This window comes from Pleurodeles waltl, chromosome 4_2 (genome assembly GCF_031143425.1).
Source record: "Pleurodeles waltl isolate 20211129_DDA chromosome 4_2, aPleWal1.hap1.20221129, whole genome shotgun sequence".
Taxonomy (NCBI): Eukaryota; Metazoa; Chordata; class Amphibia; order Caudata; family Salamandridae; genus Pleurodeles; species Pleurodeles waltl.
Genome location: NC_090443.1, coordinates 448,976,009 through 448,996,764, shown reverse-complemented (window position 1 = coordinate 448,996,764; position 20,756 = coordinate 448,976,009). Strand labels below are relative to the sequence as shown.

At 41.7% G+C, this 20,756-nt stretch overlaps 1 protein-coding gene across 1 annotated transcript in view; it reads right to left on the bottom strand.

Moving 5' to 3' along the window:
* LOC138294158 (hepatic lectin-like) overlaps window positions 1–20,756 on the bottom strand; it is a 171,490-nt gene that overhangs the window by 132,796 nt on the left and 17,938 nt on the right. The window contains exons 2-3 of the mRNA XM_069233344.1: window positions 14,001–14,108; window positions 4,579–4,647 (exon numbers count right to left, since the gene is read on the bottom strand). Of these exons, the coding sequence (XP_069089445.1) occupies window positions 4,579–4,647; window positions 14,001–14,108 (177 nt within the window). The remainder of the gene's footprint in view (window positions 1–4,578; window positions 4,648–14,000; window positions 14,109–20,756) is intronic.

The window sequence follows — 20,756 nt, the reverse complement described above, 5'->3', positions numbered from 1 at the left end:
CCCCAATCCAATTCACCCCAGCTCAGTTCAGTCCACCCCAGTCGGTCCAATCCATCCAGCTCACCACACTCCGGTCCACCCCACCTCAGTCCAATCCACCCCCCCGCACCCCACTCCAATACACCCCACTCCAGTCCAATCCACTGCACTGCAATCCATTCTAATTCATCCCACTCCAAACCACCCAAATCTATTCCACTCCACCCCAATTTAATCCAGTCCACCCCAACCCACACCAGTCTAATGCACCCCACTCCAATCCACCCCACTCCACTCAATTCAACACACTCTACCCCAATCCAATCCACCCCAGTCTACTCCAACCCACTCCACCCTATTCCACCCAACTCCACTCTATGGCACTCCACTCTACAGCACTGTACTCTATGGTACTCTCTGCCACTGAACCACTAAACTCTACTCTGCTCTATTCGACTCTATGACACCCTACTCCCCGACTCCACTCTATGACACTCTACCCCAACAAATACAGTCTATGACACTCTACTTCCTTCACTCCACTGCAGGACACTCCATGCCATTAACCTTTAGACATTCCGAACAGCAGCCACACTGGTGTACAACATGGCCAAACACATTGAAAAAGCCATTAGCTCTTGTATAGGCGAGATCTGTTGGTTTTAAAAATTCTTGTTATTCTTACACTAGTCGTTTTTGAGTCTTTATCTTTGTAGACTCTTTTTAAGTCTATACTTTAAAACAGAATCAGAATACCCTGAGTTCTGGATGGCGGAGCCTTCTATACAGTAAGATTTCCCACTGTACCATCAGCAATTAGCACATATCGAATCACACTGGAAGGCCCAACCTTACCTTATGTATCAGGTCAATGTTTGGGTTGGAAGGGCTTATGAAGTACCCTCAGTTTCTTGTCTGATAGGCATTGTGTGTGTTTTTAATTATGAAATAAGTTCTTTCCTTGATCGTTTGCCATGGCAGTGGATCAGTCTTGTCTGGTACCTGGTGATGACCTACTTTATAAACTTGACAGATGGCTTTGAAACCTTTGCGCTGTTTAATGTGCCACTGAAACTCCATTAAGGTTGGGGTACAAGATGCAAACTAAGATTAGTGAGCTCTTTCAATGAGGACAGTGAGCTAGATTTGGCGATGGTACGGCTTAAGGAGGGATCAAATAATCAGTTATGACACTACTACATGCCAATACACCATTTCTATTTCTAGATGAAAGAGCAAAGTCTACTCGTTTAGGTTATGTTACAGTATTATGATATGTTGAGTCATATGGTTAAGATTATGTTGCATTTTTTATGTTATATTCTTTATGTTAGAAATTATGTTCTATTATGGTATTTTATTATGCTTGGTTATTATTTTATGTTTTGGTGAGTTTTGTTTGTATTATATTGGGATAGGAATAACCCCTTCATGGTACACAGGTGTGTTCCCCTGAGTGCCCAACAGCAAGTGAACCTAGTATCATGACATTTATGTTTGGCCCTGGCGCAACGCTAATCTAGAGTGAGCACAGAGGCTTCGACCTGTCTCTGGCTATGTGAGGTCCAGGACCTGTCCTATGACTTGAATCGGTGCATTAAGTGTGCCCTCAAACTTGACAGTTAGTGACTGTCCTACTCTAGGTGTATCACATAAGCCATGGTGGCAGCGTACCTTGTTTAGTCATTTGTAATGTGACCAGACGTTTTTGTGTCAATGAGAGCATGTTCTTCTGGCCCTTCTCATGTAACATTCCTTTGTTATGTGAAACCTAGATCTGAGACCAACAATATCCATTTTAGATGCCCCTGGTTGTGGCCTGGCACAAGATGGAGGATGAGGATTGTTTATCCAGACAATAGAAGTGTATTGTCTGCATTCCTACAGGGTGAAGTGGAGATCCAGACACAGAAATAAGGAGGATTGAGTCAGGGTTGCCTTTAGAAATTGCATGAAGATTTTTTTGACAAGGGGCTGTTGATTAGTTCTTCCTGAGGGCCACTGTGCCGTAGATAGTAAGGGTTATGGATGACTGCAGTTTCTGCTCTTCAGGGTGAGGAAGTTTCTAGGTGGGGCCTGTGTCTGGTTACTACCTCAGGAAGGCTAATGAAAACCATGCCCAAAGAGCTAAAATGTCACGTGCCCCTGTTGTATGTACTCCTGCTTCGAGCCAGTCCCATTGCTGCCTGTTGTGAGAGACATACCTTTGAACAAAGGTTGCATCTTGGAGGCCACCTAAGATTGAAATTAGAAAAGGAACCAACTCAAACCCTTTCTGAAAGATGAGACAGAGTATCTAAATCCCCTGTTTGAGAATTGTGTATAAACTTGGTATCCAAAAGGCCCACTTTGTTCCATCTGCAAGTTCTTCATGAACAAGGAAGGAAGCTAGTGTCTGTGTCACAGCCAGTTTCCCAGAGGTGAGAGGATATCACATGAAGTCAACACTTTCACTGAAAGAGCATATGATCTGCCTGAAAAGCCTGTAAGCCTGACTGCTCAAGAGGGAACAAGTCTTCCTGGCCATGCAGGAGGAAACATTTTCCCAAAATTGAGGCTAGAGTGTTCCCAGTCAGGGCCAGCTTTAGGGTGGTGCAACCGGTGCGGCCGCACCGGGTGCTGACCTGGATAGTGGGGGTGCTGACCTCAGGGGGCACTGTGTTTAGCAATAACTTAACTTGCTATTTAAAGGCACCTGTGCGTTCAACCTTCAGGAAGCAATTAAAATATCAAGATACCTCTTGTGAATAATGTTCCTGCAAGAGAGAGAGAGATCGGAGTTTTGTCTAGCGGCAGGTTTGACTCGCCTTAAAGTAGCACAGAGAGTTAAAGTGCCTGCTGCAAACAACCGAACTATATTTTCTGTGGATAGCCAAGTGGATTAGTAACGCCAGCCTTTACAAGCGCTTTAAAACAAATGAATGTATGGAGATATGAGGGGCACATTTGCAGGGTGGTAGTGAGGGTCATGGGGTAGGGGGCACCAAAAAAGACTTTCGCACAGGGCGCCACCAGCTCTAAAGCCAGCTCTGTTCACGATGTAAGGATCACTTAGAGAGATTGATCCAGGATTGACACCTGCTTTAAAAGGGGGTTCCATGGTCTCTGCAAATTTTATGAGGAGCAGTAAATAAGACAGTACTAGAGTGCGTTTTTCGGTGTCAACTGGCAGCCTGCCACAGTCCAAGTGACTGGTGCTGCTGCCACTTGTGAGGAGAATGAATAGCAGTCAAAATGGGAAGCCCCTTAAATGGGATGTGAGATGAAGGAGATTCGGTCTGAAAGCTGCAACGTTTGCAGGCTAAAGTGCAGGTCTGCAGCAAACCCTGGAGGTATGCCAATGCTGAAGACTACTTGCCGCCAGAATAAGTCTGCCCCTTGACCCAGGCCTGTGAAGATTGTCCTGGTGGAATCTGCCACTGCGGTGATCTACAAAGAAAGAGTTCTCTCCATAAGTGTAGGAATGCCAACTGTGCCCGCTGCACAGCATGAATGGCTGTTGCTCACCAACATGCTCAGATGCACCTATGGACAGAGGCTGAGGCAAGCAGACGGATTTGTTGGGTCTGCTTAAGGCATTTTGGTACATAAACCATTAGAGACATTAAACTGATTTCCATACTCAACTCCCGAGGCTTTTGAGTAATATGCACCTGAGCCTAATTTTTGCTTATGTTCTAATAGAGTAAGGTCAGTAATAGTGGGATCTCAACCATAATGTGAGGGAAAACAGCTATCAAACAAGGGATTAAAAAGTGTAGTGCCGTAAGTGCAACCTATGACATCCATGTAAAAATTGCATTGTGCACTATTAAGTCCTACTGTGAGATGAAACATACTTTTTCATAAAGGTAAGCACTGGACTGGACATTACATTTTTGTGTCTATTGTTTGTTGGGTTCTGACCTCTGCCACCCCACACACTTCCTCCCTGAGAAGCCTGTGACTGCTCACCCTCGCCAACCACAGAGTCAAATGTGGAAAGGATTGAACTTGTCCCAGTTTACATAGTCACAGTAGTATGGATCCTAGGGCATCAGTGGCAAATGACTTCCACCACCAGTGCTGGGGTCCATAATCACCTGTCTACCCTGTGGTTCCCTGAACGGGGTCTGACATGTATGTTTTAGTTTATATATAATATGCTCCCTTTTATTTTTGCTGTGCTATGTGGGTTATGCTGTGTTGTAGCAGCACCTTTAGGTAGTATGTATAATGGACAAAATGAACAAATATCAACATATTTGGTATCTAAAATGTATGCTATGCATATCCTAGATGCTACTGAATAAATTGTCTGCGTGGAGGGACGCCTTAGGCTTTCATACTTCCAATGTCCATGAAAGAAGTACTACTGACTAGGTAATACGAGATCCATTACTGAAGCTCTAAGAGATAATTTCGATTGTGTTGTGCACTGCATAAATAGTCACAGAACCTACATCTACTATTTAAATATTTGTACTTCTTCCAATGAAAGACCACATGATTGTCCTGAAAATCTGAAATGGATCATGTCTTCTTGGACTTACGTCCGACTACCCTGAGTTATAAAATCACCATGGGACGCAGTAAAGTATGACTGTTGTCAAAACTTACCATTGCTTTTGATGGCAGCGAGGTCCACAGCAGTGTCATTGCTTTTCACCTGCTGGAGTAGTTTTGGGGCTGCATTGACCAAGAATAGTAAAAACAGTACAATCATGTTAAGCTTTTTGGTATGTTGAAACAGAAGTGAAAAGTATAAAAAAATAACTAACACACCACCCAACCCGGCTGCTGTAAAACATTTTTGGGTGGAATTATTTGTTGTTACTTTGGTCATTTTTTTCTTAAAGTACAGAACATGCAAAGTGTGTCTGAGTGAAGTACAACCACATAAATAATAATCATTTTTATGTCACTGGCTCTTACATGGCGCAGTAAAATACACAGTGAAAAATTACAATGGAATAGGAACCAAACTGGTTTTCAGTGGCCACCAAATAGAAAGTGATCAATGGCAACAGGAAGCACATTATAGGTAAGAACAGCAAAGGATGAATTTGCAAGTACAAGCAGCTTGTGGAGGTCCTAATACGCAATGCTAATGTCCGCTATGATCCCTGGTGTGCCCTTTAGCGCCCCCTCGCACTGAGCCCTGCTACTCCTACTGTGCTCTCAGACCATGTTTACTTCTTTGGTTTACACTCACTGATTTTCTTCTGGACCTTCTATTGCCTTTGGAATCTGTTGAGTGGTGAAGAGTGGTGAAAAGGGCAACACGGTGTCATAGGAGTTGTATGGTGCTCAATGTAATTTCCGCTAGCATGTTTGTGAATCACTTTCTATTGAGCAGGCAGCCATGGGAGACCTTGAAAACGCATTGAACAGTAGGAAAGGTGATGATTTTGGGCCCCTCTCCCCAACTTAGAGTGAGGACACACAAGATAACCTGTAACCCAATCCCGGCTGCCCTCACCAGCTCCCCTTGCTTGCAGCACAATCATGTGCTACGGCTGGAGCCGGCAGTCCTCTTTGGAGTCTGCCCACTCCATCCAGCAGGCACGGATTCTTGGGGCCTCCTCCTGGGGCCGATGGATACCACAGGACCCAGGGATGGGGTCCTAGGCCCCTTCCGCCTCCTGTGGGGGGAGTGCAATGACTGTAGCATGAAGTACTCGGGTTGAGATGGTGGGCCCAGCCCCTGCGACATGAATATGTCCAGAAAATGGGCTCCTAGAGTATGATGTGAACAAGAGAAGGGGGCTCCATGCACACCCTCTCCCCCAACATGGAAAAGACAGCTTTCTTGCGCCATAGCCTGGGCCCTGGTCCAAACCGGGGGAAATCGATTTAATGGCAGCGGATCCATTTCGAGGGAGTAAAATTAGGTCAACGGTTGCCAGACTTTAGAATGCCATTGGGCCAATTTGGACGTTCTTGGGCTCATTGTAGTCCTGGTGTCAAGCTCTATCCACTAGCGGCAGTTGCAACAACCGTCCTCACCTTCAAAGCAGTGCAGTCCTCCAAAAACCGGTCCTCCTGGCTCCCTGCGCTAATTCTCCTTTGTGGCTTTGCTGATGGGCCCAGAAAAGTCAAGGTCTTCCCTCAATTGGTCCTCAGGGGAATTAAAGGGGCCAGCCTCACTGGCCCTCGGGAGAGCGACTTGTCCTAGGTTCAACTGGATAGAGTCCTGGGTCCTGAGTGGGGTTCAAGGGGTTCCTCCTTCCAGTTCTCTATGGCAGTCCCAGGATCCAGCAGTGCAGTAGTTAGAAAAATCAGCAGGCAAGAGAGAGTCTTCCCTTTGTGCAAGAGTTTATAAAGGAGAGAGGAAGGTTCCAGAAGATAAGCATCCCTAATCAATCCTGGGGTGCCACATCACCTTTCCACCCCTGTCCCAACCCTCGTGCACAGCATGTTTGGACAATCCAAAATGGCGTCATCCAGGAGACACTGGGCACATCAGCTCCTGGGGTCTCAGCTCCATCACTCACTGACATCACTGCCAGTGACTTGCACACTAGAATTTCAAAGGGAGCCGTTGACTCCAGTTGTTTGGGCACTCTCCTTTGTTCAGTGGGCTTGGGCAAGACCATTCCTGGTGCAGTGCGACAGTTGGATGATTGATACAGATCATCCTCCACCCCTTTCCTCCTCAGTAAACTAGTAGAAGTAGTGTTAATTGCTCCTTTTGTGTGAAAGCGGCCCTTGTTCCTGCTGCTGGAGAAAATGTAATTACTGGACACAGCAGTGTGACAAAATGCCTGGACTCTGATCCTGAGCTGAACCAGGGAAATATGGAAATTCTGATTAACCCAAATGATGTACAGTTATCATTTTGGAAGTTACAAATTTGATTTTATCACTTTGTTTACACTCTAATTCAAGACGTCAATGGTTTCCGTAGGCCAAGGAGAAGGGAAACTACACTCTAAGGCAGTTTTCTCCCTATGTGTATAACGCAGTGACACTATAGTTAAAACAGTGAAGTACACTGACTCCCTAATAGTGTACACCACCCTCATGACGCCTATTCCAGGTGAATACCTAACCCTTCAGAGTCCCCATTGTGCCCGAGTACCTGTGCGCTGCTACCGGGCTGTGCACGACAGTAGTCTCACACCGGCAGCCCGCACACGTGTGCACACACAAGTGCACGCGTACTCATGTGTAACCAGCCAAGCGCCCCTTACCCTTGCTGCATTGCAGCAGTCTTACCTTAAAAGGCGGACACTCACAGTAAACATGTGCATGTGATTACCATGGGTGAGGCACCAAAAAACGGGTGATCAGAAAAGCAAAACAATCCAGGCGTACTGCGGGGGTAGAACCCAGTGCAACACATTGGATATGTTTATTAATAGTGAAACCTCAATAAGATGCATCAATGTGTCATATACTCTTTTAACATTCCATGTATATCCAGTGTGCAGTGACTGCCTATCTCTATGATATAATTTCTGTGCAAAGATGTTTCCTACCTCTCAGATGCAATCAATGAGCAGTAAAAGTAGATTTCCACACTTTCATATCCACAACACTGTGTCAAACACTCAGAAGGATATGATGCATGTGTATTGTTATCACTTATAGTTTACTACCGCAACCCTAAGGGGCTATCGCAATGATGGCTTCACAAATAACAAACATTAATAGTCTGCTTTAATGTGAGATGTCTGAATCTTTGAATAACACTGCACCTACTTCTATCAACTTAGAAAACTACCATAAACAGGACACTAATACATATGCCCCCGGAAGTCCTAATTTAATACAGGTTTCTGCCACCGTTTTTCGACTGATTGATCTGTTTAATAGATGATTGCTGTAGGAGAGTTTTTGTCTCAGATAGAAATAAATTGTTTACCCTTGAAAATATAAAGGAATGTGCTCCTTATGGTTGACAAAGTAGCAAAGTTTGTGGATGTTACTAAAGTAAACAAAACTTAAGAACATAACATAAAGCAAGATATCAACATAACTAAAACATGAAGGACACAGTACTACAAAATGATCGGAAGAGAACACCGCAGAACTACCACAGTTAATTATAACAACACGATGGAACAATGCAGCACAAAACACAACAGCACAATCAACAACATAACAAATCACAAATCACAATCACAAACACCAAACACCAAAATGCAACATATCAGATATGGCATTTTCCTTAATCGAGTTGTGCCCCACTACGTTTACCTTGATTGAGTCTCTTCTCTTCCTGGCTGTCAAAAACACCGATAGGCTCTCTGCCTCACCCTTTACTTGGACCATTTGTGTTTAAACCTACACATCACCTACGGGAGACACCACTTTGCTAAAAGTCTAGCACACAATATCCTCTCCATTTGTTTCCCTTCCACCTCAACTTGGGTGTGGTGCCATTCAATGAGGAGATATAGTAGTTAATGCAATCTCTTTGTGGTGACCTTAGGAGTCGGATAGTTGGTGGATCCATTGGAGCCCTAATGCATGCCTCATTCAACTCCCACATTCTCATGAAATACCTTATCCTGTCCTGAAACCAAATTAACCTTGTCATGCCAAACCCCAAGTAATCTTCACTGTGGCCTGAATTGCCTTTCCATGGATCCCCAACATATACCTCTCATTCCTGATGTGACACATTGATGAGCTCTGAAGCGTAAATAATGCTCACAAATGACACAGACAATGAGCCCCTAAACTTACCCACACATTACTTTCTTCACTGCAAACACTCTCTACCAGACACCTACTCTCCCTGGGCACCTGTATGACAGAACATTCAGAATAAGAAAACCTAATTACCACTGTAGTGTGTCAAAAATATTATCTACTAAAGTATTGAGTTTACATACTATGGACTTAAGACCGCCACACTCGCGATGACGGTCGGACTGCCACAGACAAGACGGTCCGACCACCCCATTATGATCGTGGCAGAGCCGCCACGGTCAAACTGCCAATACCGCCAAGCTGCAGCGCTGGGGATTACGAGTCCCCATCCACCAACTTTTTCATGGGGTAAACACAGCCATGGAAAGGCTGGTGGAATGGGGGCATCGGGGTCCACTGGGGGCCCCTGCTCTGCCCATGCACAGCCCCATTGTGCATTTCACACACCGAATTACGGGCAGTGAAATGCACTACGGGTGCTGTCACACCCGATGCACCACAACATTGCCGCCGGCTCAATTATGAGCCAGCGTCAATGTTGAGGTGAGTGTTCCGCTGGGCCAATAGAAACTCCTAATATGGCAGGCAAAAGACCTCCAGGACTGGCGGTCTTTTGCCTGCAGCGGCTTTGACAGTCCTAGAAAAGGACCACGAAAGTCTTAATGAGGCCCTATGTATGTAAACTACCAAAATAGAAATATAATGGAACAGGATATATATATATCTAAAAAAACACCAATTTCCCAAGAAAAGGAAAAAGAATCCGGATACCATGGCAATCCAATCTTATTTAATTAACGCGTTTCGGCCGTAGCCTTGTTCTCAATACCATCCCAATCCGTACTACACATTTAAATAACCAATGTGTAAACATAGACAAGAGACCAATTTCAAAAACACGTTCACCAATTCACATTATCATGGCAGCCATATTGGAGTGTGGATTTTCGCAAATCAACCTTGCAAAGTTTTATACACTATTGCTGTCATCACATCGTAAAGTATTACAATATTGCGCTTCATTTAATATCTCCTTTTGCAAAATTCTAGTATAATCCTCTATTTTCGTCAAAAATGTTCCTAATTCGAATATTCGAGGAATCCTACTCTCACTTATTGACTGCTCAACCTAAAAACTCCTACAATGCGCCTGATTATTAAATTGTCTCCTAAACTGAAACCTGTCTTCTACTTTAGTCTCGAAACATCTGCTAAACTATTCAAAATTACAAACATATAAAAACTATTAATTCATTGTGAAAGATGCCTATAAATGTCAGCATATTAATACCCAAATATATAAATATATAAATATAAATATACATATATACAGGCATAAATAAAAATCAATTAACCCATAAAATCCTATAAATACCAGTGCAATAAATACCTCAACCTAATATGAATTAACTCACCACCCTGCAATGAGATAATGTTATATATTCCTCGTTCAGAAGTATCCTGTATGCTAAATTTCTTAGGATCACTGCTTTGCAGACAGTGCGCATTCTGAGGGTGCTGTAGTGCTACGGTATTGGCCTCGGCTCTCTTAAGGGAGCCTAGACCAAAACCGTTACCACTGTTTCTGCTGGGCTGACTGGAGGGTTCGTCATAATACGATGTTCCCGCTGGTCAGCCTGGTGGGAACATCGTAATACGATTGGGGGTGAGGCAGCCGGGTTGACGACCGCCTCATCCCCGCGAGTTTGGCTGTCAGTCTGATTGAGACATTTGCAGTTCACAGAAATTCAGTTTTGAACACCCAGCCCTTCTAAAATTATGCTTACATCAGTTTAATCAAGAATGAGACATTGGCATTTGTATCACATCAGGTAGCTTCTATAATTGATATAAGGCATTAAAATGATATAGAGGCCTATTGTGATTTGAGCCATTAATATTGCCTGTGAGAAATCATAATTACAAATAAGAAGATGGTGGTCGAGACAATAATGAATAAGGAAGGAAGGTTGCTGAACAACAAACTGCCAGTTTCCCACCGACTCCACCAGCCATTCGCCAACCACCTCGATGGCAGCATGGGAAAAAGCAGTTGTCAGAAGGCAGTACAGACAAGATTCCAACCGTCTGGATTACAAAGTGCATTTCCATCTAGCTGAATGTGGCAGGGAGACCCAATGCTTCAAGATTGTGGATTCAAAGCAAATGGGTTGCAAACTCACCCATTTCTTCTTTTCCCCTTTAGTCTTCAACGTGGACCCCTTTGTCCAGAGCCTCCCTTCACGCAGCATCTTGACTCCAAAGAAAACGGCCTTGTCTGAGCCGTAATCCAGGTAAGTATGTTTAGTACTTTTCTTCCATTGACTGGACTGGGCATGTATGGTCTGGACTCCAGCAATGGAAAATTACATATACATGCTATTTTTTTCACATGTGTTATTCATATGTGTACATTTTACACTTTAGTCAAAATATACTCACCTGCGTCAACACATATGAAAACTATTTTTTGAATTGCAAACCATGTCCTGCACCAGTCCCCCGCCATCAGCAACACTGCCACTGTGCCAGGGGTGGCATCTAAATATGCTGGGCAAAAGACCGCAGAGTCCGCGAAGTACTTGGGGCCACCGCCACAATGGAATCGCAGTGAAACTGCCAAACTTGTAATCAGGTCTAGAGTGCTGTGACAGAAGTTGCAACAGACAAGTAATGTCATGAAAACATAACTATAACACTCTGGGTATCTGAGTAGTATTGTGGCAATAATTGTAAATGGCCAAATTTGTATACACAGTGCTTTAACACACAATTGTGCTTCGATGTATATATGTTTATGTTACACTGCAACTGCCGTAATGCCACATAATGGATACATTGGGCATTTACATTTAGGCAGCGTTGGTTCGTGGACTGATGCAGATTCCTAACTAATAAGATAGATGGATAGATAGATAGATGGATGGATAGATAGATAGATAGATAGAGGATAATATTTAAATAACTTAAAAAATGCATTAACTTTGTAACAATAACAACAATTAAAATTAACATATAATAATAAACATATATCAAAGTTAACCAAATGCCTTTTTTATTTAAAAAAAGTAAAATGTGAATGAAAGTATTTTTTTTAAATAATATAAGCCTTAGAAAAATAGAAAGTATTAAAAAATAACCATGAAAAATAAACAACACTAGCAAAAGTGATGAACTTAAAAGGAGTCAGATTCACTAATCTAACTCCAATCTAAACAAAAGTCAGAAAAGTGTTGAGCTTTTGAGGGCATAGATTTACTATTCCTAATTCAAAATAAGCAAAAGCTGGTAAAGTGCTGGACTTTCACTGGGTTAGAATGACTAATCCCACTCCAATATAAACAAAATCATGATAAGTGTTAGACGTTGGAAGGTTTTTATCTACTGTTACCACTTCGATCTAAACAGCACCAGGGAAAGTTATGGAATTACTATTCTCAATAACAAATAAGCAACAGTAAGGAAAACGTTGGACTTAGGGGTGGTTATATTTACTATTCCCACTCCAGTCTAAGCAGCAGTAGGGAAAGTGTTGGATTTTTGAGCAGTCGGATTTACAATTCCTACTGTGACGCAAGTGTAATCAAGGAGACTGTTGGACTGTGGAGGGGTTAGATTTACAATTTCTACTCCAGCCTAAACAACAGTAGGGAAAGTGTTTGACTTTGGACATGTTAAGTTTACTACTCCGACTCAAACGCAAGTGAAAACATGGAAAGTGTTGGACTTAGGAGGGATTATATGTACTAATAGAACACCTACTCATTAAAAAAAATATTTAAATATCCAAAGGCAAATCATTAATAAATATATTCAAAATATATACTTAGGTTTCATTTAAATAAAAACATTTTATAAAACTAAAACAATGTAAAAAATAAAAAATACAATATATAAAAATGTTAAATAATTACACTCTCATCCCTCCTACTAAAAAAAAAACACAATTCCAAAATTCCAAGAACAAAATTAAAATAAAGTATAAATAAAACAACAATATTAATAGTATTCATAATAATTAATAATTCATTAAGATAGTAATAATATAAAACAAATACAATTAAAGCCAATATATAATAACTTTCCCATGTTTTACATTTTAAATACATTTGTCAAAATATTAATAATTAATTAAAATACAGCTAACACATTTTCATATGAAATTATCAATTACTCAACAATTATTATTTTTTTAACATAAAACTTATTCTGTACATAATATGATTTAAATAAGTTCCCCTTCCTCTTGATACCTAAAAACCAGCTATAAATTTGTAATTAAACCTTAGAAAAATAAAATATAAATAAATCTCAAAATGCACTTAAATAATTGAAATATAAATACTCAATTAACCATTTCACAGCGTTAATCCCCAATTAAATAATATGAAACAAATTAATGAAAAATAAATGCTATAATTTACATGTCTTCCCACCTCATTCTTTGACAAACCCTACAACCTACTACTAAAGTATACATTAGCAATCAAACTGTAGAAAATATAATTACATGCTAAAAAAATCACAAAATGCACTTAAATAATAAAAATAAAAATTGATCAATTAAATCAGTTAATTAATTACCTACATTATTTGAAAATAAAGAACAATAGTATATCATTTAAATAACTTCCAACCATATACCACCACATACCAACAACCCACTACTAAATTGTAAATTACTAATTAAATGTAAAAATATGTAATTAAACATAAAAATTACAAACAATAGTTTAAAAAATGTAAACAATTATATTAGTATTGCAAACACCTACAATTAATATAACTAATACAGTAAATAATAAAAAAATATATATATATACAGCTATATTAAAGTAAGTGATATCATGTGGAATATTTCTAAAAACAATATTGCATACATAAACATTGATATTCCTACTTTCTACATCCTGTTCCTCTATATTTTTGTAGTGACAATATGTTTGACACAATATTCATGTTAACAGATTTTTTTTATTTGATATTCCTGGTATTTACCGCCGAGGCAGCACAAGAAAACCTGAGGAACACATAGCATGGCGTTGAACAATTAATAGGTAAGGGTGAAGGTAAAGGTAGGGGAATAGCCTTTTTGTTGTCTCACCCAGGTACACCCATCTACGTGGCAACCCAAAACAATCCCATACATTGCAGTCATGGACTGCACCAACTTCAAATTTCCAGTGGCCATTAGGACATGGCTCATACCATACAAGCCACTTGGTCTCCAGTGGGCTCCAAAACACTTACACAGTGACTTACTCATTCACATTTATATTTGCATAAACCACAAAAGGCCAAAGTACACATGTTCAAGATATATAAAGAGTCCAAACACAAGTTCTCTAAATAGTAAAAAACTGTGTTAAGTTACTAACCATTTGTGGACGATGTGACAAACAGCACCACTATAAGCAGATAAGACACGGCAAGCAGGGCGCAGATCACATGAACCAGTCTCACCTTGCTGGGAAAGTATCTGTTGTCTTAAATAAACAAATAACATAAATAAATACAGGATATTAATTGATACAATAGGTACATCAGTGACACGTATAGTTGAAGACAATAAGGCATTCACGTATTATGGTGCAATTCAATATAATGATGATTGTGTACTGCTTAATAAACACTGTTATCATACTTAATACATTTAAATATAAAGTTATCTTGCAGCTCAATGACAGTGTTTATTGACTCCAGAAGAATATAATAACAGTGTGTACTTGAGGGGGTTCCAACCTCTTACTTTAAGGGGATATTTTATGTTTTGCAAAGTACTGAAGAACTGCAATGTTAATGGCTGTGGTCCACCAGTATTTTTAGCACATTGCCTCTCTGATTGTGTTAAATGGAAATCTCAAGGATCCAATTTTCCACTAGTGGACTAATGCCTTATTAGAGTACCAAACCACCATGCTACCTAATGAGGCAAGAATAGATTGAATGCCTCTTTTGTGGCGACCAGGTATGCCATATTCTGCATAGCCAGAGCTATTGAGTTTGAGCCAGAAGAGAGAACCTATGTTCACCTCTGTCTTTAGGTTTGGCAGTGGCCACTGTCAACAGTACCTTGGCTACAGACTTAAAGGCTATTCGTTGGGGTTTACAGTTCAATCTTCTCCTCCTGATACTGAGGAATACACCTGAAAAACACATATAGCAATTAGAGCGATACCCTACGGTAACCAGAAGTATATGTGGAAGTTGACTATGTCCCTTTTCTTTAAGCCAAACACAAAGTAAACTGACAGATTTAATGCACGTAAGTCTCTGCTGTAAGACCCCGGTGAGGCATTACGCAAGCTGTTCTTAATTGTCATCCATGAATGAAAGTCTACCACAAGACCAATCTTTAAGATCAAATGCTTGATCTAGTTTTTGGGGCAGCGGATACAATTCATTGTATGGAAACCTCAGCCTCAGACATGTACAGATAATTATTTAGGGCCTGATTACGAGTTTGGCGGTCAGACCACCCGAGTGCAAAGGCGGCGACCCCAAAAAGACCTTTGTGCAGGCGGTCTCCAGACCACTGTATTACAATGTATGCTACCTGAACCGCTGACCGCCAAAGCAAATGGGTGCCTGCCAACTGTGTGGCAGCCTGCAATGTTGGTTGTGCACACTCCATCGCTGTCATGGCCGCGTGGAGCTGCCGAGCCCATTCCAAAAACATGTCGACATGGGGGTCTCCTTGCACTGGTCAGCTGACGGTGGTCACCCGCCACAGTAAGCATTCAGCAAAGCAACAGAAAAGTGCCCATTGGATGGATTAAAAAACAACACAGCTGACATACATTGGCCCAGTGGACACACCTGCAAATCACACTATAAAACACACCCCTTCACAGATCATGATCCTTTGCCTCTGAACTGCTGAACAAGACCAAAGCCCACCAATTGTTCTCATAATTGAATTATAAGACACCTCTTTTTTCACCATCCCATTTAATACCTTTCACACACTTTTGTCCATTTACTCCCTATATCACTTTTTTGTTAAGTAAAACCCTGTTACCCACTTTATATTGACGTGTGTCACGTCCCAAATCTCCCTGTTGTTCTGAAGATGAGTTGAATGTCATGGGCAATGAAATCATAAAAGTAGAGCAAATTATTTGGGGCAGAAGTCCAGCATTCTCCTCTCAGTAACAAAATGGAAATGTGGCAAAAGATAGTCAACAGAATGAATGCTGTAGGCACCACCCTGCGCACAAAGGAAGACATCAGGAAGAGGTGGAATGACCTAAGGGTGAAGGTGTATTCTCTGGCCTCCAAGCAACACATGGAGTCCCTGAAGACTGGTGGTGGTCCTTGCAATGCCTCGCAATGCCACATTACAACTGCTTCCATGGGAGGAGAAAGCCTTGGCCATCCTGCATCTTGGGTGCTTGACAGGAATTGCTGGGGGAGTGGAGTCTAGTAAGTTACAACACAAAAACTGTCACAAATCCTCAATGTCCGGTCCGCTCACATCTCACCTTTTGCCACAGTGTTGTTTATCTACTTTCCCAGCATGCAATACCCAGAGTTGCAGAGATGTAAGCTTGTCAATATGCATTGTTGTATAGAACATCAAATGTATCAATCCTTATTACATGCCATATGTTGGAATGGGGTCTGTAAGTGTTTCAATATCAGAAGATCATCCCTGGACCCATGGTATGTGTACACATATAAATGTATGGTCCAACCTAACTGCATTGTGGGAAAAGATATGTAAGAGTAAACATTTGCCAAGTGTTGGGAAGTGCAGAGAGTGACATGACTACAACTACCAGGTGGCCCTGTTTCTGTACCTCAAACCAACAGGCCTTTCTGCAATTGTCCAAATACACCTGTGCGCCATCTCCCAAATGATGTTCTCTCCCTTGGGAGTTTAGCATTTGTGTAATGTGGGAAGTCAACAAAGTGAAATGACTACACCTACCAGGAGGCCCTCTTTCTATACCTCAAACCAACAGGCCTTTCTGCACTTGTCCAGATACACCTGTGGGCCATCTCTCAAATAATGTACCTCCTCTGGGAGTTTAGCTTTTGTGTAATACGAGGATTCAGCAAGTATCATGACATCATCTACCTGGAGGCCGTATTCCTGTATCTCAAACTAACAGGTCTTTCTGCACTTGTCCAAATACACCTGTGTGCCATATCTCAAATGATGTACCCTCCCCTGGGAGTTTAGTATTTGTGTAGTGTGGAGAGTCAGCAAGTGACCTGGATACAACTACTAGGAGGCCCTGTTTCTGTACCCCAAACCAACAGGCCCTTCTGCACTTGTCCAAACACACCTGTGTGCCAACTCTCTAATGATGTACCCTCCCCTGGGAGTTTAGCATTTGTGCAGTGTGGGGCATCAACAAGTGACATGACTACAACTACCAGGAGGCCCTGTTTCTGTAACTCAAACTAAGAGGCCTTTCAGCACTTGTCCAAATACACCAGTGTATCACCTCTCAAATTATGTTCACTCACATGGGAGTGAGCAATCTACATATCATGCTCAACTCAGAGACGTGTCTGTTTACCTAGCTTGCTCTCGTACTGGTATCCCAAAATGAAACTGTTGAGGACATCAAATATTCCTAAGGCATTAAGCTGCTTTATCAGATAGGTAGTGTCAGTTAACACATTGACTCAGCACTGCTCATATGATGGCTACAGCTACATATAAATCAAAGTTATATGTTCACCTGTATCTCACACAAGTAGGCCTTGGAATGTTCAAATAAACATATCTCCTCTCCACTGATGTTGGCTTAACTGTTTCTAAGATGTCATGCGCATTCTCTCATTTAATGTGCAACTGATCAGCATATCTAATGAGCTGCTTGAGTCTTATAGTTTCTGCAAGCTTCCCACATGCCATGTCAACAACTTCAGTACCATGGTAACATAGCACAATCAGCAAACCTATCACTTGAGTTTGTCCAAGGTCCCTACTTACAGTGACACAAAACCTTCACTTGTAGATTACACATTTCAGCCATAACAATGTACTCTATTTCTCAAGAGGTCGAGCTGGCACAGCACCTGGCCATACATTGTCCACTCACCAGACTCCCAACCCACCTCTGGATGAAGCCCTCAGTGATGGCAACATTCCTGGACATGTGGACATTAATGATCCTGGCCCATCTCTGCAGCCTGGTCAGACCGCAGCAGTGAGTCTCACATGCCCATAACAACACCTCCCACCCCAGCTGCTTGAACTTCACAGACAACAGCATGCTCCCCAACTTTTGTACCTAGCACAGTTGCTACCATCTTGTGACCCCCCCGGTCCTGGATCCTGAGATGCAAATCAACAATTCTGACACTGATCGTTCAAGACCCAGTTGGAGAGTGCAGCATGTGCCAAGGGCACAGGCTTGTGGGGGTTGTCCGTGGGAGGGATGTTGTGGGCCAGCAGAGTGAAGCCGCTTGGGCCACTCATGACTAGGATAACATCAGCAAAGTATTGGGGGTCTATCAGGAGTCCCAATGCGTGATGAGCCATGTGTTAACCGAACTCTGGGGAATCAAGCAGATGCAGAGGGACCTGAACCAATATTTGGAGGACCATAATTTTAACATGTCCACCCTAGCAGGGGTAGTGGTATACATCCATACAACCCTGAGTAGGGCTTTGTAATGCTATCTGTATTTAACCACTGATTCCATCTTGACCACTGACTCCATTTTGTGCTTAGCTTAGCTTCAAATGCCGTCACATTGGTGGCGCAGGTATTTTTCCACACACAGCTTGTTTCCTACATTGAACGTGTTTTCGCTTTTCTCACCAGGGAAAGGAACGTAACATGGGGGATGCAACGATGATAAGAGTATACAAGGATGAGAATTGTTATAGCAGAGAAGGGTACGGCTCTGTCTTGAAAATGCACCTTGGGATCTGGCCAATCCTTTTGTGTGTTTTCAACACTGACCAAGTAGAGCCAGCACTTGAATTTCACAACTTATTCAAAGTGAGGGGAGAGGTTACCAGAACCTTCCTCTTAAGTTTATTTAAGGTGAATGAGGTGGGGAAACTTGGCGCTGAGGCAGAAGGAACTCATTTCTGAGAGTGGGCGCATTGCTCAGAAAAATCAGAGTCCCATTGGAGAAAATTTCTCTTTTCTCAGCTGTCCAGGGTTCCACAGCTTGATGTTGGCAAGGACAAGGATGATGCTGGATTAGATCCCCATGGTGATGCATTTTTAATTCTTAATTATCTAGCTTTACTGTGTGCATGCATAAATATCAATATATTCACTGCATACATATTCATTATTGATATATTGTATTTTTTCTGATTATTATTATTCAACTGCTGTGATTATATTAGTAGCTGCACGCGTTTTGCTATATTCCAGTTCAATGCTCATGTTTATATTCTTGTATACTTTTGTTTGAGCCCTGGGAAGTGCCTTAATAAATTCATTACTCAGACTAAGAGTGTTGCGGTCTTTGCATTATTTAGCCTTGTTCCCTCTTAGTTTGAAGCTAAACCGAACAGGCTTTTGCCCAAACATTTTCCCCTTCCTAAGGGCCAACTACATCAAGCCCAGGTACATCTACAGCCGACATGGGAAGGGACGCCCTGCCAGAGGACCAACCACCCTCAGACATCCCTGCCTCTGCAGCAATCAATCAATCTAGTTAACTTTATTTAGGCAATCTATGCCATAAAAGTCACACAAGAACAAGAAATAAAATATTACAGGCTTTAAAAAAACATGAAACATAAATGCAGTTTAGCATAGCATCGTTAAAGTGCATAGTACCATTGTAAGATGCAAATAGATCATTCCTAATGAGCAGTATAAAGAATCAGCATAAGAAACTTGGATAAATAAAAACACATTTTCTTTGTTGCTAACAGTTAAAGGTATAAAAATGCAGACCTACCTGATAAAAGTCTTGAATTAATAAAAGGGGTTTTAAATTTGTGCTGAGGAGAAGTATAAAAAGGACATAGCGCCATGTGCAAAGTGTTACAAGTGGAAACTGAGTCACAGGACTTATATCAATTAATCTCAGAAGAGACCAGCTGATGGAACATGCCTAACCTAAAACAGGTAACCAAACGGTGCTGGTAAGTTGGCATTTCAAGGAGCAAACATGGCTGTATCCCTGGAACGGTTTCCACCATAACAAATCTAAGGTATGACAACTTTAGCTGAGCTGAGGTTTCCCTCCCAACTGCCAAACTAAGCAAGACAGCTCCTTTAGCCAAGCAACATCCTGTTTGATAATATACTGAGGATTCGAAAATAACTCTGGTCTCCCAAGAGCTCTGAAATTCTCCTTTATGTATACCAACCATGGTATTCAAGACATATTCTCCAGACTAACACTATCTTGAATAATTGTCCTATTAAGACTCAGTTCTTCTTTTAACCAAAAAGCGCACCAAAATAGCATAGGTCTCAGGCGCATGAGGTCCAGAATACAACTCATCCCCAAATCTTCACAAATTATTTTGGAGGGAATGCCTTGGCCAACTCCCAGTATACTCCTAAAAAATGTATTCTCTGCTATTCCAGCAGAGTCTACGTTCACATATCCCCAAATCTCACAACCAAAAGTTGAAATTGGTATACATTTAGCTTTATAAATCTCTACCATGATTTTCAGGGGCTTGTGACCTAGCCAAGATGAAAAAATAAAAACTTCAACACATGCCCTTATAAGGTTACATATGTTCTTTTTGAACAGGTACTGCCAGCTGAGTCAGGAATCTGTAAGGATTCCTAAATAGTGGAAATTTTCCACCTTGCTTAGGGTTTGACCTTAAATTGAAAAATAAGTACTTCGGCTGCACAACAAATACATGTGATTTTTTAAACATTTGTAAGCAAATCTAGACTGGACATTAAATCAACAAAGATATTTAAAAGCTTGTGCAAACTTATGGCAGTATGGGCAATAAGAACAGCGTCATCTGCATATAAAAGAGCCGGAAGCGATCTGCCCCCGGCTTTTGGTACATCAATGCCTGGTTCCAGAAGTGCATGCTCCAGGCGGTTAACATACATAATAAAAAGAAAGGGGGCCAAAATACATCCCTGTCAGACCCCACTTCTAAGAGGGTAGCTCCCAGTGGATTCACCATTGCTCCCGTAATGTTTTGAGGCCGTCAACCCGCAGTG